The sequence below is a fragment of the Sycon ciliatum genome, chromosome 1 (genome assembly GCF_964019385.1).
Source record: "Sycon ciliatum chromosome 1, ocSycCili1.1, whole genome shotgun sequence".
Lineage (NCBI taxonomy): Eukaryota > Metazoa > Porifera > Calcarea > Leucosolenida > Sycettidae > Sycon > Sycon ciliatum.
In genome coordinates this window covers 39,237,670-39,264,822 of record NC_088643.1, presented here as the reverse complement: position 1 = coordinate 39,264,822, position 27,153 = coordinate 39,237,670, and the positions used below count along the sequence as shown (strand labels likewise).

At 47.0% G+C, this 27,153-nt stretch overlaps 1 protein-coding gene across 2 annotated transcripts in view; it reads left to right on the top strand.

Annotated features, from left to right (window-relative positions):
• The first annotated feature begins 216 nt into the window (after window positions 1-216).
• Window positions 217-27,153, top strand: part of LOC135824938 (uncharacterized) — a 43,455-nt gene continuing 16,518 nt past the window's right edge. Inside the window, exons 1-22 of one of the 2 annotated variants that reach the window (XM_065337680.1) lie at window positions 217-1,143; window positions 1,616-2,692; window positions 3,198-3,253; window positions 3,421-3,663; window positions 3,977-4,163; window positions 5,912-8,158; window positions 8,521-8,773; window positions 9,608-9,816; window positions 10,099-10,144; window positions 10,532-10,664; window positions 10,917-11,008; window positions 11,319-11,385; window positions 12,657-12,744; window positions 18,081-18,201; window positions 19,221-19,306; window positions 19,935-20,052; window positions 20,834-20,919; window positions 21,320-21,402; window positions 21,929-22,042; window positions 22,663-22,728; window positions 24,725-24,796; window positions 25,223-25,423. In XM_065337680.1, the coding sequence (XP_065193752.1) occupies window positions 1,657-2,692; window positions 3,198-3,253; window positions 3,421-3,663; window positions 3,977-4,163; window positions 5,912-8,158; window positions 8,521-8,773; window positions 9,608-9,816; window positions 10,099-10,144; window positions 10,532-10,664; window positions 10,917-11,008; window positions 11,319-11,385; window positions 12,657-12,744; window positions 18,081-18,201; window positions 19,221-19,306; window positions 19,935-20,052; window positions 20,834-20,919; window positions 21,320-21,402; window positions 21,929-22,042; window positions 22,663-22,728; window positions 24,725-24,796; window positions 25,223-25,423 (5,604 nt within the window). In that variant the 5' untranslated portion in view covers window positions 217-1,143; window positions 1,616-1,656. Of the gene's footprint in view, window positions 1,144-1,615; window positions 2,693-3,197; window positions 3,254-3,420; window positions 3,664-3,976; window positions 4,164-5,061; window positions 5,655-5,911; window positions 8,159-8,520; window positions 8,774-9,607; window positions 9,817-10,098; window positions 10,145-10,531; window positions 10,665-10,916; window positions 11,009-11,318; window positions 11,386-12,656; window positions 12,745-18,080; window positions 18,202-19,220; window positions 19,307-19,934; window positions 20,053-20,833; window positions 20,920-21,319; window positions 21,403-21,928; window positions 22,043-22,662; window positions 22,729-24,724; window positions 24,797-25,222; window positions 25,424-27,153 lie in introns of those variants that run through there. The other variant, XM_065337687.1, reaches the window with a different exon arrangement.

The following is a 27,153-nucleotide window of genomic DNA, read 5'->3' as shown; positions in this document are numbered from 1 at the left end:
AAATGCCTCAGCAGCACTTTTACCCCTTGCCTAGTCACCATGTCACCGTCGTCGGACTGTCAGGCGGACTCCAGGCGCCTAGGCATGCATGCACTGCACGCTGGGCCTTGATCAAAAACATTCTCCGTACCCACATCGAAATTATTTTACTGGTTCCCGGGCATCCCGGGAACCGCCCTATGTACGCCCCTGGTAATACTGTAATAGTACTAATACTAATAGTAAAAATACAAAAACAGTAGACTCCACACATAACAGGGCCTAGCCCTAGTGACACACGCACAGACATGTCGACAGTCAGCACTTGTACTAGTCACTACACTGTCTACCGTGGTCTACAGTCAGTAGACCGGGCAGTGGGGGCGGTAGCTCCAGTGTAATGTTTGTCAAGCCCGGTCAACTCCGCGCTTACTGCATCACTTACGTGGTTTCATTGGACGCGAGAGATTTCGTCGGCATATGCCTGTGCCTGTGCCTGTGGAGTGTGGTTGATCTACCCTAGGCCCTGCATGCTGGCAGCGCTCCCTGCAAGGCATCACACTGTAGTGTAGAGTGTAAGCTCGTTCGCATGGCTCGAACAGTCGAAGCAGGAGCCGCAAAACATTCCCGTAGTGTGCTTCGTTTGCCACTCTTCTCCATTTTGTAGCTCTGGAGCAGTTTGTGGAAAAGAAGTTAGTTAGCTGGATCAATAGTTGTCGAAAGCCTCGAGTTCGAGGGCAAGTTTTGGTGATGGTAGTTTGGAATTTGTTTTATTTTACGACCAGAGAATGAAATGCCTGATGAAGAAAATATTTGCCACGCCACCAATAATTATAATTATGCTGCTAGTAAGTGAAGATCATCCAGTTGACGACCTGAGCGTCGAGGTGCGCTTGCGAATCTGGTGAGGTACTGCCGGCAATCAGTGAGTCTGGCCTCGAAGCGCCGGGCCGCTGGGCTGTACTGTGCAGCGACTTGGCGATAGACCCTACTACTATTCTTCTTCTGTACACACGTGCGGACAACTAGCGACTAGGTTTTCCACTGGCGAGAAGTCCTGTTACACCAGACGCCTCTCCGTCAGTATTCAAATCAGCGGTGGTTCTGTCAGGAGAGGGTGCAGCACGCGTGGCGTTTGGCTGAGCTAACGTGTACATGATTGTGGTAAGTGCCCATGCCATGGTTTTGCTGAGGTGTCTGTGACTGTAGTGTTCTGTAACTCTGTATTCACAACAAACCTTCAATACGATAAAGCCATTATCACCCTTTCCGTCCACTTCAGTAAACACTATGAGGATGATAATAATGAAGAAGCGCGCCTCATATCTGCTATCAATGCCTTTCTGACATTTCCTTTATTGATATAATAGGTACAATCTGAACATGAGTGTGCGGTACACTACTCATTAGCGACTCACTGTCATGTGCATGTACATAGCGCCCATGAACGGCTCTGCTGTATACTTCGCATCCATACGTGATTGCGGAAGTCTGCTTGCTCATCATGATGATGTCTTTCAGATAACCTCTATAGGTCACTGCTTTCTGCAGCGGGTGTCTAAGACTTGAATGGAACGCTTCAAGCTAGGTGGTTGTTCATGCCCTGCACGTATGCGTTACTCCTTATGTTCTGTAGGCATTGGACCTGTTACAGGCACTGGACCTGCTACAGGAGACATGACTAGCATTCGGCCTGTGCACACAAGAGCAGAGAGCCACACAGCCTTGCCCAGTACTGCTCACCAGCAGCAGCAGCAGCGGCGGCGGTGGCATGCCCGTAGCAGTAATGTAACTGCACAGCGCCTCATCACTGCCGACACGCGCAATCTTTACCCGGGCGTATGTGACGACCAGGATGACGGTGTGGCAGGTGCAGGCCCACAGCATAGGGCACAACCTTCTCATACCGGTGTCAGAGGTACACGGATTGCAAGTCGTAACCCATCGGAGAGACCGCCGGTGCCAACTGCCAGTGCAGCATTAGGTTATCCTGCTCATCATGTAGACAGTGGGCGTACTGCTGGTAGCCATTCCGGCGTGCATCATGGGCCCGCATTGACAATGAACCTGTCAAGTCAGCGTGGTGATACGCAGGCCGTCATGCACAGACCCAGACCGGTACCCCAGCATAGATTGCGTAATTCTGCCGCGGCGGATGCAGGCGATGCAGGCACGACAAGAGATGCAGGCGATGCGGGCACGACAAGAGATGCGTCAGAGCAGCAGACAGGTAGTGGCAGGCGAAGAAGAGTTGTTTTCTTATCCGAGTCAAGAGAACCTGCAAATCACCATGCTCCTCCAAGGCACCATAGAGCAGCGATACGCACTACTACTTCTGCTACTACTGCTACTACTGCTACTACTGCTACTCGTGTTGGCAGCAGTGGTATTGCCGCCACTGCCGCCGGTGGGCCAAGTAGTCACAGTAGCAGTTTTCCCAGTCAGGCCGCACATTCCCATCCTGCTTCTCATGGTACTATCAGCCAGCAGCAGACTAGTCCATCAACTGTAAGCCACTTGCGCACACACACCACCACCTCCACCACCACCGTACACAACCCCAGTAGAGGCCGGCAACACAGGACTTGGCCAGCCCCAATGCGCCCATTACGCAGAAAGGAAGAGCACAGGATCCGAAGCAGCTACACAACATTGTATCCTCATCATTCACCTACTAGTCAACCTGCTGCCGATCCATTCTTACAGGGACAAGGTAGGCTGCACCCTCTGAGGGCAGGGGGGGGGGGGGGGAGAGTTGGCCAGCCACTTTTCTTTTGCAGTAGAGGAGTTAAGTGGCACTGATTGATCTTTTGAAGTGAGCATGGTCGAGCAATTCAGCATTTTTGAGGTGTTTGCTCTTAGTGTGCGTGTGCTTGTTTGCATTAGGGGTGTCATCGGGTAGTAGGGCACCCGTGCTACCCGTAATTAGAGCGGGTCACGATTCGGGCGGCAGATTGCTCCTGAGAACCCGATCGGGTAGTTGGAGTACAGTGTTTTTGCAACGGTGCATGTAAAAGCACGGCTACGTGCTTACTGTACACTTTCTATGTAGCGCAGGTGCACACTCACTGTACCAACTCTGTCAAAAAATACCCGATAGGTACCCGTGCTACCCGGATAGAAATATCCCGAACTCGTTACCCGGCCAAACCACTACCTGTTGCAGCCATAGTTTGCATGTATATGTGCGTGCCTACATATGTTCATGTTTGCTACAGGAGGCATAAGCCTGTACCAGATGAAAGTCCACACAGCAGCTACTGACCTACGCGAGGTAAAGTACTTCCTGCGCTAGACAATTGCCTTTGTGAACAAACCCGTTGTCACCGTGCTGAATATTTGCCTGGATTTCTACTTCAAGCAGGAGAATCTATTCCTGGCCACTGATGATGTTTTCATGCTCATTGTGTGGTGTACACGTGATAACATGCTGTTCCATAGGTTAGAGTTCGTGTCAACCAACACGAGGGCAGCAGCACCAGCACGCCATGGTATATGATCTCCCATAAGAATGTCGGCCTGGTTCTTCCGTACAACAAACCGCTGAGCGTACTAGCGCCCAAGCTGCAGCACCATGCCATTCCTGCCAAGCAATGTGCATTTCAGAATGCCGGCCAGTTGACGTTGATTGTCTATCTGCTGAGTGACCTTGCTGGAGGACGTATCAAGTCCTGTGATATTGAGGTAGGTTATGAATACTGATTGGCAGCGGCATTGTGTGTGTCCAGGGGTTAAGTGATCGACATCTGTTTTTAGATCTTCTTTATCAACTTTTCTTCACAGGAATCTTGCTTCACTTGTTCTTGCTGAATATTGCCCAACTCCACCATCCCTCCTCCTCCCTACCCGTCTGTACTACTCAATATTGGTACGTCTTTCTGAAATGCGGTGAGTTTGTAGGTACTTTTCTTCACCGAGCATCTTGAGTATATCGGCGTATGTACAAGTGTGGTCTGTGTTGAATTTACCCTTCTCTCCTGTTGTCTTTGTGTTGCAGGGCACTGATACAAAAAGCAAATCGGTGCATGACCTGACCGTGGAATTAAGTGACTTGTTTGGCAATGCGCACTGGTCGTTCTCGGCCGTGGTGCCGGACAGAACTCCAAAGGCAGCAACCGGGAAAAGCCACAGCTCTGGTCAGAAAAAAAGATCGCTTACACAACGCGTTGGACCGTTTGGTGAAGGTGAGAACAGGAATACTAACATTGTTCTCACCGGCATTTGTCAAGTGCTTAGTAGCTGTGAAGTCATATCATTTGTCAAGTGCTGAGTAGCTGTGAAGTCATATCGTTCAGGTCATGCATTGGCGGATAACATTCTGGAATGTTCATGCCTTCTTGACTGGGAATCAAGAGCCTGTAGTGTCTCACTTCCTGCTAAAGAACCTGCTCACGAGCTGTGATCAAGTTTCTGGGGGGGGGGGGGGGGGGGGGTGCATGTGTGATTGTGCTGTAGCGGACATGGAAATCCAGTCGATTGACCGGGGCCGGCGCCCTCAGCGCGTACAGAACGCTGCGTGCAGTTCACAGTCGAGTCATGTTGATCCGATGCAACCAGCGCGCTTCAGCGCATAAAATAATACCGCTTATCTACGGCTGCATGACCAGCGCCCTGGGGCCACTAGACGTGCGACCGGATTTCCATGTCCACGACAGTAGGTGTTTTAAATTATACTAACGTTCATCCTTCTTCTCCTATATCCCTGATGATGCCCTCCTGGGTGAAAATTTGGACAATTTCAACTGTACGTGGTATAGCCAAGGACTGTTTGTGGGTTGCGAGTTGGGTATACTGAAAATATGACAAGGCTACAGTGGAGTTTCAAAATTCAGGGGGAGTGCATCGATTTTTCGAGTAGGGTCCAGAAGAAAGACAATTTGATATCGGTTCGAATGGCATATCTCTCGCTTCCATACGATAAGTCAAACTTGCCAAATCGCCAATTGTATACTCACGTTGCCATAGCGACCAGCGCAGTGATGACGTGCGAAAGGCTTAGCTCCACCACAGAGATGGTCGATCACTGCATAAATTGGTCATTTTCAATTGTCTTATTGTATTCACGATGTGAAAGAAGCGCTGTGTTCAATGCTGTTAGTGCCGTGAACTGTTTATCGGCCTTCTCCTACATTTCCCTAGGCTGACTGTGCCTGGGAAATGGTCCCTCTAGGAGAAGATGCTTGGTATTCGCCATCTCTCCTGAGACATTTTCAGCAAACTTTCAAACCTACGACATTATTTCATTCGTCAATCTCCACCACCCGTCGTCTCACCTGGCTTCAGAAGATGTTACGAGAGATAGGAGAGTGGCCAGGAAGCATCACATCCATCTTCAGGAAGTGGAAAGAGCAAACGGCATGGTCCTTGGTTGGGGGAAATGCTGAACGTCTGATTTGTCCCATCCAAGATTTCAGCATTTTGTTCGTCACTATTTTCGCTTGTCTGCTGATGTTTTCGCACTCCAGCTTTCTCCTGTCAGTGTCACGTCCCAGTACACAACCGAGAGGACTACTAATAAACAGTTCACTGCATTAACAACATTGAACACAGCCCTTCTTTAACTTCGTGAATACAATAAACCAATTGAAAATGACCAATTTCTGCAGTGAATCGACCTTCTCTGTGGTGGAGCTAAGCCTTTCGTACGTCATCACTGCGCTGGTCGCTATGGCAACGTGAGTATACAATTGGCGATTTGGCAAGTTTGGCTTATCGTATGGAAGCGAGACATATGCCATTCGAACCGATATCAAATTGTCTTTCTTCTGGACCCTACTCGAAAAATCGATGCACTTCCCCTTTAAAAAAGCGTTCATCAATGGGAATTCACTCACACTCCGCAGAGCGCTCACATAATATTCCGTGTGTGTGTGTGTGTTTGTGTGTGTGTGTGGTACATGGTGTGTGTGTGTGTGTGTGTTACTGTTGTTAGATGCTCCAACTGCATCACTTTCCAAGTCAGCGTCATTCCATTCACCTTACACTACCAAGCTGCAAGGGAGCCCACTAAAACGACAGCTTTCCACGGGTGCCGATGCAAGCGCATTGGAACGCCAATTCCGTGAAGCCGTTCATCATGATCGCAAAGACAAGGCAGTGATGCAAGATAAGTCCATTGGTACAGATGAGCTAAACACGCTGCAGCCAGGCTCGATAAACAAGAGAAAGAAGAAGACATTAACCACCAGGTCATCAAGGACGCTGGTCAGCACAGGCAAAGCAGTCTCCCAGTCGCACACTTTGCCACAAACTCATGAACACACTGCTCAGGGCATCGCACCACTGGCAGACGATAGAAGTGACGACCGCACACATCAATTGCAATCGGGCTATGAAGCGTTGCCATCTACGAATCAAACGCGTGAAGAGGGGCCACTTGCAACGCAAGACGATTCGACAGTTATTCCGACTTGTGCCCATCCCTCTGCTGGTGAACAACAGCCATTGCCTGCTGATTCACTTGCGATTGATGGGAAACCGTCAGCTGCCCAAACTGATGGAAATAATGTGACTCAAGGTGTTGGTTTGCAGCCATCAAGCCTACCTGACATAGTAAGATTGACTGGGCATGTACATAAAGACACGGGTGGACAAAGCAGCACTTCAACTAATGCTGGTGCATCGTTGCCAAGTGCATCAGAGCAGATTGCGTCACGTGTAGCTAAAAGTGAATCTATGCCACCGCTTCCTGCAACATCAGATCAACACTCGCTGCCGGATGAAGACAATGTTGACCAACATGACTCGAATACGTCAGCTGTGGCACAGACCACGTATGCTGGCAATGTCAAGCAACACCGCACTTCCATCTCCCCAGCAGCTGCACAGGATCATGGTGATAAGAACCTACACGCAGTATCACCATTGCCTGGTGTAACACAATGTGAGAATACAGTTGCGACAGAGAACCCGCCCAGCAGTTCACTTTTAGCTGCTACGACTGAGCATGACATTGAGCGGGCTGCCAGCTCTGCACAGTCCCTTGACGCAAGAGTAAGTGTGCCTGTAACAACCATACAGGACAAGCTTCGAGCTCAGCAGAGACATAGACGGAAGAATCACATGCCCGCACAAGGCCATGTTGGCAAGTTACAGCGCATTGCCGGGGAGGTTGTGTATGAGCAGTGGAAGGCAGCAGCACAAGATAAAGAACAGGAGAAGAAAAAAGTCAAAAGCAAGAGGAGAAGTGTCTCCAGATCACGGTCTCCATCCAAGCAACGCTGGAAAGGCTCGTCTACATCAAGCAATTGCGGGGACAGTGATTCATGCATTAGTCTGCCGGAAAGACGCTCACATTCTGTGAGAGCACCAGCTGAGAAGCGAAAGCGTCTGCCGAAACAGCTCTCTGAAGATCCCAGCATGTACAAACGAAGACGAACTCCACAGCCCAGTTCTGGTGTGCAGGAAGCACGTTCCGAGTCCAGACGAACATCTCAACACAATGACAGCCAAAACTGTGAGGCAAGACAGGCAGGACAATTGGAGAATGATGACAACAGCACTGAAAGAGGAACACCTATGGAAGCCACCCACCGGCTAAAGTCATTAGCAAAGCAGCCTCAGCACAGCAGCAACATGATATGTAGTCTAGATGGCGAGTTCTGTTGCACGGTTCCTGAAGATGATCATGTCTCGGAGCAGCTACAGTATAGAACATTTCCTGGGAGGAAATCCAAAGAAAAAGTCAGGACAAGACCATCTCTTCGGAGGAAAAGTGTCCGGAAGAGGAGTGTCAGAAGTGCAGATTTACCCAGTGCTGCAACAAGCACTGCTAGTCATACTGCCAGTGGGTGTATTCTTGATGAGAATGTCACGCCTCCATTACAAGGAAATGACCAGCACACAGTATCTCAAACTACAGTGCAGGACATGAGGAGACAGAGCGCCATGACCTGTGCACTCGACATGAACGATGTCTGTATGGACGTGACAGAGGATGCAGCCAAACCGCTTGCCATTTATTTAGAGCCGGGCAGTGGGGGCAGATACGTAGTCAGGTCTTCGTCTCCTTCGTCGTCACCAATGTCGGAATCTAAACATTTGGCTGGGTTTGAATCGGATGATAGTTTATCAGAAACATCACCATCTGATGACAGTCATAGTGACTCAGTGTTGTGCAGTACACGGAATGAGTGCATGAAGCAGATCCACTTGGTGAAGAATATATCTTCAACGGAAGGTAAGTGATCTTCCGATATACTTCAGTGTTCTTTCATTACTTGTACTGGGTCAGAAGGGAGCTTGCTTGTATGGACAAGTCCTGTGATATCGAGGTGATACTGAATACTGAATGCAGCACTGTGGGTGTGCAGGGGTTAAGTGATCAAAATGCTTTTTTAAATCTTCTTTACCAACTCTTCTTTTCAGGTCGGGGGGGGGGGGGGGGGAGAGTTGGACAAGATTCAGGATGAACAGGTGGAGCATGTTGAATTTACCTTGCACTTGTGCACACACGTACACCCACAGCACAAAGCGGCATGCATTGAAATGAGCACACCTAATCATTTACTTGTGGCATATGATGTGTTTTGCATCATGCAGGATATCCATACCTGATATTTGTGCAGACAGACAGGACTAGCAGATCAGCAAGTGGCTCTACTGGCGTGGTTTGTCTTGCCATTGTTGGGGAGAATGGCTGTTCTGAGGAGATTGCATTGTCACGCTCACTGTCACATGATGAGAAGTTTTCCCGTGGCCAAACGGATGCGTTCCACATTAGACTTCGTGCGCCGCTCGGTGAAGTGTTCTACATTCTAATTTCCTACCTGACTCCCAAGTTCTTTCAGCCTAGGTGAGTCTCAGTTGCAGCCTTCTGTAATCTGTCTTCATCTCGTGTTGAGCTCAGTTGTAGCCTTGTTCTGCATTGGAAATGTGGTACTTCTCCAGATCATCAGTCTACCACAATCGCCGAGTCCCGCCGGGTGCATGCACATGTGGTACTCTATAGCAGAACCTAAAAACTCTCCTGTATAATACCAGAGTAGAGTGAGCATTTGAGATGCCCTACTTGAGGTTCAAAATTGAGGGTGTGAAAATGCATGCACTACGAATATAGTACAAAAGTTAGTGTAATGTATCAAACTGGTGCTGGATTTGCCACCTCTGCGGACCAAACATAAGCCACATGAACGAACCGTTTGCTGGTTATGGGAGTTGAGTCGGTATTTGGTAGGCTTCGTTCGCGTCACAGTTTTGAAAGTCCGCGGCTCACGTAGTGGTTAGGACTGCTTACCATAGAGTATGAATATCAGAACAGGATCTCTAATTGTGCCTTGATTAAATAAAAAAATCCTCGAACTTGGGTTGCACTTTATACTCCGAATATACTCGTACCTTGAATTGCCAAAATGTTGTTCAAAGGTGTGTGTGTGGGGGGGGGGGGGGCTTTGGCCTGACAGGGTGGCTGTGCTATTTCCATTGTTATCGTGTACCTCACTGACTATGCTGTACAGAATGGCACTGGACGTTGTCCTACCTAACTGTCATTGCCTGCAGTGTCACGGTGTGTGCTGTGCCCTGTAGCTGACAGGACTGGTGTGGCTAGCTGGGTAGTTAGGTATCAGCGTGCAATTGTGTACTGTGTTCGACGACGTTGTCTTTGTGCTGATATCGTTGCCACACGCAGGTGGTGCTTGAATTCCGTCTACATCATTGACGAAACTGATCAGTGGCAGTTTGAATTCACGCCAAAGATGCCCATCCTCTTTGGATGGTCTCGCTCGGGTATCATGAAGGCACTGCGCGGCCAGCAGAACGTCTACACCATGTCTTGTCGACTGAACTGCGACAAGAAAGGCACCACCATGTATCAGTACCCTGGCAAGAAATCTCCAAGTAAGTATAGTCACACGGCACACACGTGCCAAAAGTGGATGGTCAGTGTAGTAAGGAGCTCTGTTTCCAAACACAGCGTGTCCTCGGCTTTGTAACATGCTGTTTCCAAACACAGTGTGTCCTCCGCTTTGTAACATGGCAAATTAAACATGCTGTTTCCGAACACAGTGTGTCCTCCGCTTTGTAACATGCTGTCAGCCAACAACATGGTACTGTACATGTCACGGTACAATTGTGTCGTTTTCACCATGTTCAAAATGTTTGTGTCGGACTTCTTCATAGGAAAGAATGACCTGTCCTCAACAGGCAAGGAAGTGGCCGCCACACCGTATCCTGCCATTGCTGTATTTGATGCCTTGTCAGTTGCCACTATCCTAGATATACATGTAGGTGTAGAACAAGCAGTTCTCTTCCCTATGAGAGAGGACTGTACTTTCCACACCCATAATGCATTTGTTGTTTTCCGAACACATACATTCAGTCCACTTTGATGTGTGCCGGTGATTCTGCGACACTTCAGCATTTTGCCATGCCTTTTGAATACAAGGAATCTTTTGCTTACCATTTCTGTCAAAACTGAACTTTGTGTATCAAAAGGATGGGGGGATCAAAAGGTTGCCGTTTCTTCACCATTGACTCCATGATATGGCTGAAGTCAGTTCAGTGTCACAGTCTCGTGAGCAATCTTCCTTGACCAAATGAGAACTTCTCCTAGATGGGTGCGTGCGCTCTTTGAATTTGCCGACAAGAACGAGGATGGCACGTTGATTGAAAGCGAAATTATCGCCATGGCAAGACGCTTGAATATGAGTGCTGAGGCTGTTGCTGTCTTCCTTAAAAATCTGGAGGTAAGTCTTTTGAAGTTATGATCAACAATAGGATGTGCGTGTCAACTGCCACAAGAGATGTAGTGCCTACGTTCGGCATTTGTGATAGGAGAGAATCCGATTTTCGACTGTGCATGTATTTGCGTTTCTACAAGTCACGGAATCACACAACTGACTCGCCAGTGGTGAGGTGCGGTTACAGAATGATCATGTACCACCGGTGCTACTGAAATGATCTTGTGGATTGAATGTGGACATTTTCGTGTTGTGCAGGACTCCAAGCAGATAGGCCTCGACCTGGAGCGTTTCTCGGCAGTCTGGAGGCATGTTGAAAACCGAGGAGAAATTGAAGAGGTATTTGAAAGGTAATTGAACAGAGCTCACACCCATGGTGCATTCTTGCAGTGGAATGTACATCAACATGACGAGCAAAACCCACAGAATCTCACTGGTCTTATCTATGAAGCCAATGCTTTTAAACTACTCTATCAGGTTGTTGCTGCTACTGCTGCTGCTGTTCATACCATCTATTTGAAGCATTTTGTAATCCTTTTGCAAATTGGACGGGTGGATCTTCCTGTTATTCTGTAGGCCAGTGCTGCTTCACGTCGCTATCATTTGTTTTACATTTTCATCTTCTTCTTTTTTTTGCCATGTACACACCTCTGCTGCCAGGTTTTCTTCAAACCAGATTTATCTAACTGAGGACGACTGGAATCTATTTCTGTCCATCCAAGGCGAGGTCAGTCATCAGAACTCCTGCAAATGGTTTAGATTACATATTGATGGAGCGATGCAGCATTAACATTTCATTCTTGCTTTTAGCTGTTTTCAGAGTAGAAGGAAGTGGAAAGGCAAATTGTTTCTAGAATTCATTCCAACGGCCAAAACAAGCAATGCAATCATCTGCAATTTTACATAGGCCGACAGTGGCTTTAACGCACTGATCAGTAACCCGTACATACCATTGTCACAACTAGGGCTGAGTCGGGTAGCATTTTCTTCGGGTACCGGGTCCGGGTAGTTTTCCACGGGTAGCACGGGTACCTGATCGGGTAATGTTTCCATGGTAAGACCACAATGCACCCCGGCCCCTTCCCTTACACACTGGGTAGACATGCGGAGTAGTACGTGAATTATTAAATGTTGTACACGTGCACTGTGCATGAATCAAGTCATAATGTCATCTGCGACTTCGGGTTTTCGGGTACTATTCGGTACCCGTCTACCCGAGGTCCTCACGGGTAGCACGGGTACCCGACTACCCGTGCACACCACTAGTCACAACACACATGTATTACATACAGTCGATATGGTTAGCATTTTTTTGTCGTTCACTCTAAATCCAACGATACTCGTACCCAGCACCCAAAATACCGTTGGGTTGGTATCGTTTTCACGATGGAAGGCTCTGTGTAGCGGGAGAACGAAGTGGTAAAATTCCACCTAGGGTGACGTCACAAGCCAATCGTTGTGTCAGAAACCGAAATGCTAATCATGTCTTGAAAACACACAAAACACGGTACAGGCCGACGATCGAAGTTAGCGGGAACGGTAAAATGTGAGCCATGTCAAGTATTTACCACTCCAGGCAACCATTCTGATAAGGTGACCATCTGTCCCAGAGGACCACCACAACTAGGGCCAAGGGCTGTTGTTACCAGTCGAATGACCCTGGATGAGGAGACCACCGTGTTTCTCATGTCCCTTGACCGGTTGACTTAGACAGGTTGCACTGTATTCGCTCTCTGTGTACACACTACAGTGCATTATAACCAGGCGCGTAGCCCGCATGGGACCCCACAGGGGGCATGTGCCCCCCTCCCCTAAAATGTTTGACCTAGTAGGTTCAGCATGCACATACTCGTAATGACCAGGAATGACATGCGCCAGCCATCCTACACATATGCAGCCGTGCCCCCCCCCCCCCCCCCCCCCCCCCCGAAGGGGACCAGCTTCGCCCCTGAAATAACAGTTGCATGGTTGTCTATGTGCATTTGCTCTGTGATACAGGAGAAGGGTATTTCCCTGGAAGATGCTATTCTGAAGTATGAGCCTTACTTAGATGAGGCAATGCCAGCAGGAGCACTTACTTTGAATGGTAGGTAACAACCGTCACAGGCTGGCTCAGTGCATGTGCTCTAGTGTATCATGCAGGTGCATATACCAACGGTTCACACATTTAATGCCAAACCTCAATTTTGCTTTGAAAATTCCTGTCCCAAACGCCCTTTGTTTTGCAATTGGTGGATACAGGCTAAAGTACCCCCCCCCCTCCCCATTGGTAAAAAAGGAGAAGAAAATTTATAGAGGAGAGATGGAATAACAACTACGGTTTTCCTACGTTTTCCATGGGGTGAAACCTCACTAATACAACAATTACAAGAGGAGGAATGAAGAGAATGAATGCAGCCGCCATAACATATATGGATGAAGTGTTTATAGTTTCCAGAACTACTTTTCTCGTCACAATCAGTGCGTCAAAATAATTTTGGCAAAGGTAGCAAGAGAATACCATACAAGTATCATATCTGTGGTCTACAGATAAACTAATGTTCCCGTGCCAATGTACAGAGATGGCTATCTTTTACGTGCCCAGCAAGTGTGGAGAGAAAATTTGCTGCAACTTTCATGTCAGCTGGCAGAATGGCAATAGGGGCCCCACGCTCGCCCTTGAGCATGACCAGATGGGAAAAATACCAGAAGAATGGTGTAGGGGTTTTGAATTAAAGAGACCGGAAGAACAGATTGGGAAAGAAAAGCCTGATCCTTACACTTACCTAATAACTTTGACAAACCTTCCTCATTTCGCGCACCAAAATCGGAACGAGGTGTCAACCGAAGCAGCTTGCCTGGTATGACATCAAGCGCATCATAAATGGTAAAGAGATTGTTCCCCAACTTGGCATCATCATACAGCCGAGTGCCCTCTCTCATGCTGTTTACAAATCTCTCCGTGACTTCGGGAGATGACAATGGCTGTATGGGTTAGGGCACAGTCAGGTACATGTACTTCCAGGCCTGTAGACAGGCAATGATGGTGACAGGCATTGCTCCATTGCCGCCCATCCATTCCAGACTGGCACATGTCATGTGGTAAATAATGCAATATGTCCAGGGGGACCCATGGAACTGCGGCAGATGCTAATGCTGCGGCTGGCGGGACTGCGGCTGGCAAGACTGCAGCTGATGCTGATGCTGTGGCTGACGGGAGTGACAATGACTGATTCAGTATGTCTGGTGTGATGGACAGTTGCTGTGACGGCGTAGCAGCAGAGGTTTGCAGTGGTGTCAGAGTAGAGATGTCGGTGTGCTCAGAAGTTTCCGATGCAGGATCAGCGTTGGAGGTCACCAGCTTCAATCTCCTTCAGGAGAGGATTACACAGATTAGTTAGCATTGCACAGACTTGGAAGATTTCGCTTGAGAAAGAACGGTATTGGTAGGGGATGTAGTCGAGAATGGTGAAGATCTTTATGCGTTGTATGGCTCACTCCACATGAATATGAGCTCTTGCGATGCGGGCAGTTACATTTGCTTGAGCAGCAGTAAATTGAGGAGTAGTGAGAAAAGTAAACAGTTTCCTCTGAGACAAAAGTAGGAAGATTTAGAGAAACATCAGCCGGCATCAAGTCGTGGATTAGGAACCCTTTATCGACAAGTACCATATCACCGGCTGTCAACTTTGCAGTACCCCACAGTGGCGAACGGCTTCTTTGTAGCTGGTCGAACCTGGGTAGAGACGACTGACGTAATTGACGACACAGTTCAGTGCGACACCCACAAGACCTTTGAATGTATTTTCATGTTTGTAGTGGGAATAGGTCCACGTCTGAGTGTCCATACGGGTTGGAATTGCAATTTCGACTTCAGTACAATCAAGTATTGAACGACAACTGGAGAAAGTAGAGAAGCAGACGGGTAGAGAAGTCTTGTTTTTTTGTGACGGACGGAAGTTGCGACGGGAGCATGCCTTGATAGAGTACAGTATGAAGGACAGAAAGCCATGTATGGAAGATATTAGATATAGTGGTGTGCGAAGTGCCGAAACGTAAGCCGAGGTCAGTCAGGCTGAAGTTGCACCGCAACTTCATGAGGGTGATGAGGAGCTTGTCCTCCATTGGTACCAGCTCCACTCGCCAGCCCTGGTAATATTCTATCGGGAACCTCATGCAAAGACGAAACAGGATACAAAAATCTTCAGCAGACGGCAGGCTGGTGTAGTGCCGGACAAGTTCAGCTTTCCTTCCGGGAAATAAATTCAAAACAGAGCTGGATTTCCAACTTCGCTTTTCACTACTTTAGCCTCCAGCTGATCGTACTTTTCTTCGAGGATTGCCGTGTCGATGCGTTGGAAAAGTTCAAGCAGGCGTTGCATAGTACTCGTAGTAGCTTCACTTTCAGCAACTTCACGTTCAGCTTCAAATGGGTCAGCTTCAGATGGAGCAGCTTCAGTTGGCTGGTTACCATCCTTGTCCGTATCATCAATAGCTAATACCTTTACAGTCTGTATCATCAATAGCTAATACTTCCTCCGCGTCATCGAAATTGTCGCAGTTTGACTTTTGATATAAAACGGGGTATGTACTCACCAGCACTCGTACCAGAGGCAAGGGATCGGACATAGGCGATAATCATCAGTATAGGGTGACGGCAAAGTTCTATTTTCTGATATTGGAAGCTGGAATTTTTGAACTAGACGCAATTTCTTCGCTGATGTCGCTGCGATGGTAATTTCGACTCGCTGAGATCAGTCAGGCGTTGCAGCCTGCACATTTCTCGTGCTTATGGCCATTCACTCAAGCCTCATTACTGTTTTACCTTAGCTGGGGTGAGAATGACTTCGTGGAACAAGTGGCAGCGCTTGGAGAAACATCGAGGGGTCAGCAAAGTAAATGCCTGCAACAGCGATAACATCTGTCGCTCTGGCTGAGACACTCAGCACATGATTGTACCTGCAAGAGCCGTGTAGACTCTACACGTAGTGCTAGTGATGCACGCGCAGGTGCCGTACTATGGTATACCAGTACTGCATGCAGTGATGCTGAAAAAGAGGGCGCGCTGGGCGTGATAGTACACTTACCTGCATGAGCTGTGACCACACAGCTAAAATAAATGGGCATGCCACGGCTAAAAAATGTTCATTACAAGATCGAGGTGATTCCGCCGACGGTAATCAACCGACCTCGCAACGATCGTGTATTCTTACTAGGCTTCGTTGGTGGTGAAGTAGAAATCATCCAGAGCTAGCAGACGACAAGCATAGCAGCTCTTGTCCTGTGGAGAAAGTCAAAGCGTTTGAGATGAGGCGCGACCAACTTTCAACCTTCCTTGAAATATTTCGGAACGATATTTTTGCGTCCATTGACATCAGCGACGACGAGGACTTCATCTCTGCATGAAAACTCTCAGTCCAAAAGTCCTGGAACGTTACTCTAGTCTTCAGACTATCATACTGTGTAATAAGTTTTGAATGGCTTAGCTTATGGAGTTGTCAGTAACAAGTGACAAGTCACTAGTCAAACTGCGACAATTTCGATGACGCGGAGGAAGTACCTGTACACTCCGTTTTCTGCACAGAATAATGGAGCACCAGTGAGAAGCAAAGCAAAAATGAAAGATTGCCTGTTGATGGTTCACAGTGTTATGAAAATTAATACTGATCTGGTCCATCTACTAGGATTCACATAGCACACTTCATGTGAGAAGGCAAAACTAAGCTAATTAAGAAATGGCTTGAGCCATCAAGTTCAATATACAAATCTCTTACATTGACCTAGACTACATACCTTCTATGCATTGGTTCAGGGTCCTCAAAACCAAACGCCTTATCCTTATTTCGTGGAAATATAGTGGGCAAAATTTAAACTCGGATACTGAGCCAGTAATAAATGTAAAAAGAGAAGAAACGCATGAGAACGAGTTATGCAGCAACTATCCACGACTCGCACTTTCTGACCGTTAATCATCTTGTTACAGTCGTGGATAGGTGCTGCATAACTCGTTCTCATGTGTTTCTTCTCTTTTTTACATATAAATATAGTGGGGTCCTTCTTTCTATCTCCGTCTTTGAGACGACAGGTACAAAGTTGAGAACTGGCATCTGGCTCCTTGTCTTGTAGCCAGCAAAGCGCAGAGCAAACAATATCCATTAGGGTTTAGCTAGCTGCACAATATCTTGAAACAATAGTCAATAGTCGCAGTAGAATGCATCATAAACAGCCACCTACTGTAAGTCAACATTATATTCGGTGCCTGTTTATTTTCGGCTATTTTCGGCCTGGACATGTTTGGCTGAAATTTTGTTGTAGCCGAAATTTTGTTTTGCAAGCTTCAGTGTGACAGTGTATACAGGCGGCAGCAGTACAGGCCGAAAAGTTGATGCGGTCGAAATGGGTTTAGCCCTGGGAGGCCGAAATTTGAAAGGGCCAAAAATGTGTCGACTCACAGTACATGTATAAGGAGTTGCACACTCTTGTTCATGTCCTCATTTGGTTTTAGATTAGACTAGATGGCTATCATTGATTAAAAAACAAAGTCGTTGTGCCAAAAATATAAGTTTGCAGGACATTAAAGGGACAAATCTGAGGATAGGAATAAATAAATGCCAATGGAGTACAGACTACAGCAACCAATATCTAGAATTTATCACGCCGTAGATATTTACGCACATCCGTCGCCAACCAAATGTTTGAACACCGTCACTTTGAAGTAATGACTATTGGCATCAACTACATGTAGCAGTCCCCGCAAACTATGGGAAAATGAAAAATAATTCAAAAATTACTTCCACTCAATCAAACAAAATACAAACTGTGAAAACGCGCCACAGCAAAGCAAAGCGCATTAGCAGACCTGGTAAGCATTTACTCGTAGCGTGAATAGCACATCACGATAAAACTATCCATGTACAGGTTGCCTGCATATCCTTACCCACGCATCTTCCTCCATATCTTTCTGCGCTCTGGATCCCTCGCCGGGAATCGGAAGAAGCTGCACCTGCGATCCTCTGTCCTGTGGTTGCATCCTGCTGCAAAACACTGCACAATGGTCATACGAAGCCGCCCTGCCGGGTCAAGAGTATACTAGGTATCGAAAATTGCTCCCACAGTTCTTCAAGTGGCCTCTTCTCAAAATACCGCTTCTTTCTGCTTCGAAAAGTATGGGAAACAGCATCAAATGAGCTTGACACGAGTAGATCTGAAAAGCGAAGTGGATCCAGTTTTGTTGCCAAGTGACGAGTGACATCACTTTCAAGCCCTATTGAAACTGATGCTTTTATGGAACTGAAACCTACTGTATTTGAATCCCCATTCTGGGTCTTGAGCTTGTACACCTCAGGCTGTATGCAGGGCCTCGTGCAGGGCCTGGTGGCTGAAATAATGTTCACTGAAGTGGGAAATACAGTTTTCCGCTCTGCATTGTGTTGCCGTGTTCAGGGTTTCGCCAGTACATCACTTCAGATGCATGCGATATATGGGACGACGAGTGCTGCAAGTTCCGACGACAGGATATGGACCATCCCCTGTCACACTACTATATCGCATCCTCGCACAACACGTATGTATTCCGTGCGGGGAAACCTGTTCCATCCTCCCCTTTGCATTCACTGCTTAATATGGAAAATATTAGTTTGTATACAGCTACAGGGGAACGTCCCCAAAAATGAAAGCCTGAGGGTCCATAGATATGAGGGCACTACCATGTGTGGTCTTGGTTCAAGGAACTGTGATGTGTCATTCGTCACAAATGTTCCCAACCTAACTCACACATGCTGTCTGTGGAATTCTTCTGATGACTGAATGGAGGCAAACTGGAGAACAGCGAATCCGTGTGTTTGTGTGCTGAAATGGCCAATTTGGAGCCTGTTGGCATGCGGTACATTGAAGCCTCTTTGGACCGAAGCAATTGATGCTGAGCATTTCATTTGGGCAGACCTTTGCTAGTCCTCTTTCAAGTGTTCAAACCACTCCCCATTCGATGCCTAGCTAGTGCCTGGCAGCCCATGTCATCAATTCCGAAGGCAAATCATTCGTTGTCCCACTCTGGTGGATGAGGTACTTGTGGCACGTTATATATTTTTACTCAATCTCCACCTTCTTCAAACTATGCCACCATCACAGAGCGCTTTGTTTTTGAAATCTTAGATGTTGTGACGTTGTCAAGCCAGGTGTCGAATGCAGGTGTCTCTCAGCAGGATATCTCATCATGCGCTGACAGGAAAAAGAGTTTTGTGCCTTTAAAGCTACACTTTGCCATTCGGTGAAACTAATCCCCTGCAAATATACCTTACCGACACATCATTCTGTGTCAGAAAGATTACCTGTCTAGGTTTTCAAAGTGAAGTTCTGAACTACTTCAACCACACTTATTCCACTAGTAGCTCTTCTGATGTGTATGGGCATGTGGTGTTACAGAAAATCTTTGCCAGTTTGTCACGCACAGTCAGATCATCTGCATCGTTATACCGTTTGTTGCTTGTTAGTGAAACGAAGTACAAGTAGCATTATGGTCAGTTTGAGGTATTGTTTCAGCCTTAGTTGTACAATGTATGCATTTTAAACTTTCCTCCTGTATAGGTATCTGGTAGCTGATCAGATAAAAGGTCCAACAACGGAACAGGGCTATGCACGGGCGTTGCGCTCGGGTTGCAGATGTGTAGAACGTAAGTGCTTCCGTGGACCGGGAGTGAATGTTCTCGGTGTGATTGTGCCACGCATCGTGCATGCGGCATCTGGTGTGCACGTGCTTATGTTAGGCCCCTCAGGCTCTGACTACATACGTTACCTGCACAGCCTGTTGTAGCAGAGCACGCCGTGTAATGGTCCCAGAGAAGTTGGGGGGGGGGGGGGGGGATGGTACCGGATGCAGGGTTTGTTCTCCAATCATGCCCTACATGACTATTTGTGCTAGATGGTTCCTTCAAGAGCATACTGTTGTGGTTCTATTTCCCGAACAATTCATACTTGCCCGTCCCCCACCTGCTAGTATGTTGCTCAGTTCATATTATCTTGGCAACATGCCTTCTGAAACTGCATAGGATACTTGATGACATTGATGCTGAAGAGGAGCACATGCCGGCCCATGCCTGTGTTCGAATCGAGCACGGCACGAGATTCCATCTGTACCAGTGTACAGTTGACAGTGTGCTGTGCCCAGTGTGCTGTATGTATGCTGTGTGCAGTGTGCTGTGTGCTTGACCAGCCGTTATTGTGCAGGAAATAGATATAAAAAAATAGAAACCCTCATGAATGCAGCTGTCCTATTCGACTATTCTCTTGCTCCAAATGCAGTTGATTGCTTCGATGGTGACGGTCAACCTGTTATTAAACATGGCCGCACTCCGACACAACCTCTTAACTTCCGACAAGCTCTGCTGTCGATTAGAGAGCACGCCTTCTTTACATCTCCGTAAGTACCCTTATCATCATCAACATCATTATCATGAGCCCATAGCCCTAAGGCTGTATGGGCGCCAGAGAACAAGAGTAAGAAATAGATAGCCAGTGAATTATTATCATAGGCAGCTGCTAACAACAAAAAGAACATGATATCCATGCCCATCCACGACGGGACATTACCCAACCTAGACCACCCCGGTTGACCGTGGGTGCGACCACCGAAAACACAACCTTGTATGATAACAGCAGCCACGTCACTAGCACGACCATCAGCTTGACCATCAACGCGTACACGGTGGCCAAAAACTGCAATTTCCTTTTACGAACAAAAGCATTTTGCCGGGGACTGTATTTTTTATCCTAATATGTGTACATGCGTAGTAGTTGGAAATTGTACTCCTATGTGTGTGTGTGGTGCGAGTGGTGCGTATGGGGGGGGGGGGGGGGGGGGGGGGTGGAATGTGAATGGACGTGCATGTATAAGTGTACAGTCAACTTCGCTAATAACGATTGCGGATATAACGACAATTCGTGAATAACGACAGAATTTCCATGCCCAGAGCAAAGTCCCATCCAACTGCAATACATATAATGGGACTTCGGGTATAACGACACTTCGCGAATAAGGACACTTTTCTGATGCCCCGCCGAGTGTCGTTATACGCGAAGTTGACTGTATGTGTATTGGATGTGGTGTGTGTGTTTGTGTTTGTGTGCACATGTGTATGTGTGTACGTGTTTCTTAATGCACGTCTATACTGTCTATACTGCTGTGTGGTTGTGCTTTTTAGGTATCCAGTGATCTTGTCGTTTGAAAATCATTGCTCAGTACCAATGCAGGAGAAGATGGCCCAAGAACTGCTCAACGTGTTTGGAGGTTAGCCACTTAAAATGAATTATCGTCACGAAGTCTTGCAGCTGAAGAATTGTGTGGTGTACTGAGATATGCCCATTGTGTAGCCGAACATGTTGTATGATCCTGAAATTCCAACTGGGTGTGTGTGTGGGGGGGGGGGGGGGGGGGGGGAGTTATGTTCTCCAAGATGGTCCATGTAATCTGGTGTGCATTGAATAGTTTTCTGTGTGTACATTAGGGTATTTGACAATCTGTCACACTGCAGCCCCAACATTGAAAATGCCAGTACTCAGTATACACCAAGTTCCATGTATTCTAACATTGGTCCATATACTGAAGACGTTGTTTTGTGTGTACCTGTACTGCACTTGTATAGAAACAAGCGAAGTGCTCTGATTCTTTGTGGCCATTCTTCTTTTAGACAAACTCTACTTGCTCCCTCCAGACAAAGACAGTGAATTCCTCCCTTCTCCGGAGAAGCTGAAAGGAAAGATTCTGATCAAGGTATGCCGGTTTGCACCAGTATTACCATTGCCCTCTCTGGTGTTATCATCATTACTTATCATGTTTATGTGCTGCTAGGTTTCTGCCATGTTGCCGAAGTGGGAAAGAGAGCCTATGGAAATATCTGTCTGCATGTGCAACTACGGCTTCGTTCTGGCAAAGTGGTCACTAGGAAGGTGTGCATGTCAGGCAGTTACCCCATGTTCAAGCCTCCCTGTATTAGTAGTATTGCACTCGTTACGTAGATGTCTTTCTTGGAATTCCCCACCGCCGGCCCAACATACTGACCCAAACAAAGCCCGGCCAAGCTGAACATTTTTTTGTTCGACATTTGCATGTTCTTGGGTTGCGTGGCTACATTCCTTTTCCATCCCTGTGGCATCTACTCTGTGCGGCTAGTGAACGCATATACTATGTTAATGTGTCGTTTCGTTTGTACATAGTTTTTGATCAAATGTGCCGAAAGCCTGGTGCCAACGCTTTGTCGTTTTCGTTTTCTACGCCATGATTCTGTTTTCATATCAAGAACAAGAAATTAAACGATGCGCAGGAATCACGCCCGGTGTTTGAAAGAGCAGATACCACACAGGCAGGACCACCAGCAGAGCCGGCGGATCAGAGGAGAGGCTCACTGCTAATGGTATGAAGTATGGGACGCCTTATACTGCACCACACAGAACTGCCTTAAAATTGTTAGCCAGCCGCTGCAGGAATAGACCTGTATTTTGGAGGATGATGACTATCCTTTCTTACGTATTCAAACCTGTCAACGTACATCTAAACCACCTGTCTTTCTGTTAACGGGGGGGGGGGGGGGGAGGGGGGGGGCATTTAATGCAGATTTGACAATACCAAGTCACTTAATACACTGTACCATTTAGATAAGTGAATCCGATAACATAATGGGTGATTTACTAAAAATATTATGGTCCATCAACTCAAACGCTCAAAACACGTTCTCTTTCAAGCGGCTTCAACTCTAATATGTTCAATTGTTTTTGAGTGTTCGAGTAATTTGGCTTCACTGGAGTCTGCGAGTACTTGCTAAAATAGGTAAATACTTGTAAGTTAGTTTGAAGAGACTGTGGATGTAATAAGCTTCACCTTGTTCATATCTTATGTTATATAAACATGACTGCATTGAGAGAGAGAGAGGGGGGGGGGGGGATACTCCTCATCACGATCGCAATGGCATACTGGTGTGGCGTGGGTATGAGTACTTCAGTTTATCTCTTCGAACATCTGTATTGTCTGATGCAGGTGTGGCGCAAGAGTGATGCCGGTCAATGCAAGGTGAATAGTGGAAAGCCTTCCTCGCCGGTATCGGTAAGGGACATGTTCACTGCCGTCGAAATCCAGGAATTGTACACTATAATTATGGTGATATTGCCTTGGCGTTTGCATTTGTGTTCGGCCAGCAGCAGGGCTACCTGTGTGGCGTTTGCATTTGTGTTTGGCCAGCAGCAGGGCTACCTGTGTGGCGTTTGCATTTGTGTTTGGCCAGCAGCAGGGCTACCTGTGTGGCGTTTGCATTTGTGTTTGGCCAGCAGCAGCAGCAGCAGCAGGGCTACTTGTATGACTTGTTGCTACTGGATGAGACAGTGTAGTGCTACCCTGAACCCTGCACCCTGAACCCTGAACCCTGAACCCTGCACCATACTAGTAGTCTCCACAGCGGCGCTCTTCTCCTCATCACTAGTGATGGGTCACAATTAATGAGTCCTATTCTGAAGAATTCTCTGTGTACTGGTGCAGCCAAGGGCGGGAGAAGACCGTCCGGTGAATACTTCTGCAACCACTTTTCATTCTGTCTAGTTTTGTTATCTGCACTGGTGGACTGTATCGGTATTTAGGTAGTGCAGGAATAAAGCAACACACCATGGCACTGATATTGAAACATACATGTAAACCAAACAGCCCAACAACATGAAGAAAGTAACAGCAAAAAATCCCTTTTGTACTGACGGTAGTTACTGGTGTGAAGTCTTGCGGCATTGCGGCGTTAAGAGACATATACGTCTTTACTGGCTAACCGTATTCTCCGATTCAAAGGGATCTTAAGCTGAACTTCACGTAAAATTGTACTTCAAGTCATTTTTTTAAAGGGGAAGTTAAGGCAAAAATTAAAATTTCACCAGTTGTAGTCTTCGGGGTGCTGAGTCGAATGGTCGTGGTCCGAGGAAGCTGAGACGCTCCCTTCCTACTTGAATCCCAATCGAACTCGCGCACTTCCACCGAAACTGGGTGACTGCGCCCTACGAGATGGGGATTTGTATGCAAAATGTCACTAAAAGCGCCATTTCGTTCTTATAAAAGCACGGATGACCGCGATTGGCCCATATGTTGTAGTCTTTTGGACGCTGAGTCGACTGGTTTTGGTCCGAAAAGGCTGCGATGCAGCGTTCCTCCTTTATTCCCAATCGAACATGGTTGAACAAGTGGTCACGTGCTCCTGGGTGCCGAAATCACCTGGTCACCACGCCAGCAGGTGACAACTTTCACACCAAGGTTCAACTCGAGTTCAACTCGAGTGACAGGACTGCACCCAAAAAAGGTCAAACAGGCTAGTAAGTTGTACCCTGCAGGCACGGTGACCAGGTGACTGGCGTACGCAGGAGCACGTGACCGCTTGTTCAACCATGTTCGATTGGGAATAAAGGCGGAACGCTGCATCGCAGCCTTTTCGGACCAAAACCAGTCGACTCAGCGTCCAAAAGACTACAACATATGGGCCAATCGCGGTCATCCGTGCTTTTATAAGAAGCGCTTTTAGTGACATTTTGCATACAAATCCCCATCTCGTAGGGCGCAGTCACCCAGTTTCGGTGGAAGTGCGCGAGTTCGATTGGGATTCAAGTAGGAAGGGAGCGTCTCAGCTTCCTCGGACCACGACCATTCGACTCAGCACCCCGAAGACTACAACTGGTGAAATTTTAATTTTTGCCTTAACTTCCCCTTTAAGAAAAAAGGGGTTTGTCAACTGACACCTGCTCTATTCAGTTGCTATTTGCAATCGCCGCATGCGCTGGATGAAAAATTCGATAATTTTTCGACATCACAATAAAGAAGTTTCCTTATGATGCAGTTGCGTGATGTCCACCACTTTCTTAGTGAAGTCATTTTTAACACTTAAAACACGTTTGCAGTAGTGCCTCACACCCAGTCCTGTATTCGGCCAATGCATTCACTCAAAGTGCAATATCTACCTTTATGGTGCTTTTCGCAACATGTTGGCGCAAGGGCAGGTGGCTACCCGGGTAAACAGCCATGGCAGAGCACACACTGACTTGCTGTGTTTCTCGTCCTCAATTCACTATTACAGGCAGCGACAGCGCGACTTTCCACGGAGTCACCTGACAACATTTCAATCTCAATCGATGGAATGTATGCTGATGTAAGAGCACAGGGTACTCGGAACTTCACATTTTTCTTTCATACTAAAACCTTTCTCAATCATTACTAATAGAATGCTAACAACATGTCTGCCCTTCAAGAATGAATACCTTTAGGATAGGCCTGTTTCGCCATCATTATTGCAGTGCATGTCCTCGCCACAACCCCTCATTGGCATGTTGGCATGTTGGTGTAGCCGTTCTCATAAGCACATACATGTATGTAATTGTATGCTCTCCTAATTCACTCCCTCTTTGACAGACTGCATGTCTGTCTGTCTCTGTCTGTCTGTCTGTCTGTCTCTGTCTGTCTCTCTCTCTCTCTCTCTCTCTCTCTCTCTCTCTCTCTCTCTCTCTCTCTCTCTCTCTCTCTCTCTCTCTCTCTCTCTCTCTCTCTCTCTCTCTCTCATTCCCTTATTTGTTGTTAGATTGATACGAATAGCTGTCCGATTGGTGGAGGTTCACTGCTGACAACCTCAGGCAGTTTTCTTGAGTCAGAAAGTGACTGTGCAATACAGTCATTGTCTGACTCGACATCAGACCAGCGTCACTCATCGTCAAGAGATAGCTATAGTTCATATCTCAAGTCCAAGCGAGAATTGAGAATGTCTCGTTTATCAACATTGGATGTAAGTATTAGGAGAGGCCTGATGTTGCAAGAAGCTTATGTCTTTTGACTCCCCATTCGGTGATCCTGGATTGCTGCTATCTTGTACCGGTATCCCAAACTCCCGGAAATTGCCTTATGTACTAGGTGCCATTCTACGATGGGTCTTTCACTATCAAGCTCATCATCCCCATTACTGTCATGGACTGGCATATTTCAGTGACATTTTGTCGTATACGACATAGTGATAGCGACTTCTTTTGGGGAAAAATTATAAGAAAGGTGGTTGTCCCCACACTGGAGCTCGTACTTTTCTGCCGATGTTTGGATAGCAGTCGTGAATCAGTCAAGTGTCAAATCAAGTCGGTGGAAAAGCCCGAGCTCCAGTATGAGGAGCAACTATCTTCCTATTTTGTCCTATACGATGGAAATAATAACAATAAAATTAAAAAATAATCACCGTTTGGTAAAATCCAGTCAGACTGACCTTTCCACATCTGTATGAACACCACCATCGTCAAGGATCAGGGCCCGGCGGCACCTCCTCAAGTAATGGGAGGTGAGTAAACAAGACTCACCATAAAGTAGTCAACGGTCAAAGACCGAAAATCCAATTCGCTGAATCCATTTTTCTCTCCGGCCAGGCCACACATTCCTAATTGACTGTGAGTCACAGCATGGTAGGACGAGCCCACCAGCTCCCAAGCAGGGCTTGAACCTGGCACCCTGAGATGAACAGTCAGGCTGTGCTTACTGCCTATACCGTATTCTCCGGAGTACGAGCCGCACTTTAAGCATCAGTAATTCAACCGAAAATAGTCCGCGCGGCTTACAATACGGTGGTCAAATTAACCGTGATAAACGGAGTAGAGATGTCTGGATTTCATGACGAACATCTAGGTGCGGCTTATACTTCGGAAAATTATGGTACCTGAGTTTGGCTTAACCTTTCACAGACTGATAACGATGCACAGGTGACCGTGCACAGATAACAATGCACGTGTACATGAAAGTGGTTTGTGAAAGGCTATTGTTGCATCTGTGCAAGTTTTTTTTCTTCAGTTGTTCTAATTCCTATGGCGCCGGAATGTCCAACATTGATTGGAAAAGCCGTTCCGGAGTTACAGTGTCTGGAAATTTTGACAAGAACTACGAAATCTTGGTGACATCCTAATTTGACCGGAGCTGTGATGCCATAGAGATACACTGCGGGGAAATAGGAAATAGCATCATTCTAGCTTCCCACCGTCACAAGGAAGCCTGGCTTTTCTCAAACTTTGGTATGGGACACCTTCTTGGTTTGCCAAATGGAGAAAAACACCCGTCAGGAAATTTGCTGTAGTACTGAGCAAAACAAGGAAAATTGGCTGTTCCCTACCTCCTCTATTACAAAGCTTATCTCTATGACACCAGTCACTGATCTGCTAGAGTTGTATCATCATGGTGTCACCAAGAGTACATGAAAACCAGAGTGTGCAGCTCGGATGGGTTGCTGTCACGGCGAAATTCCGTGATTACATCATTTTAGTGATGTAGTGCGTACAAGCAGGATTCAAGCAGGTCTCTTTCTGCACAACTGCAGCTCAGTTGTACGCACTACGCCATTTCCCGCCTCAGATCTGGGCCAAATATGATGTAATCACGGAATTTCGCCGTGACAGACACCCATAGCAGAAAAGGCCCCAAGCTGCACACTCTGGTTTTCATGTACTCTTGGTGTCACAGAATACATGTAGATTAGTCTACACTTTG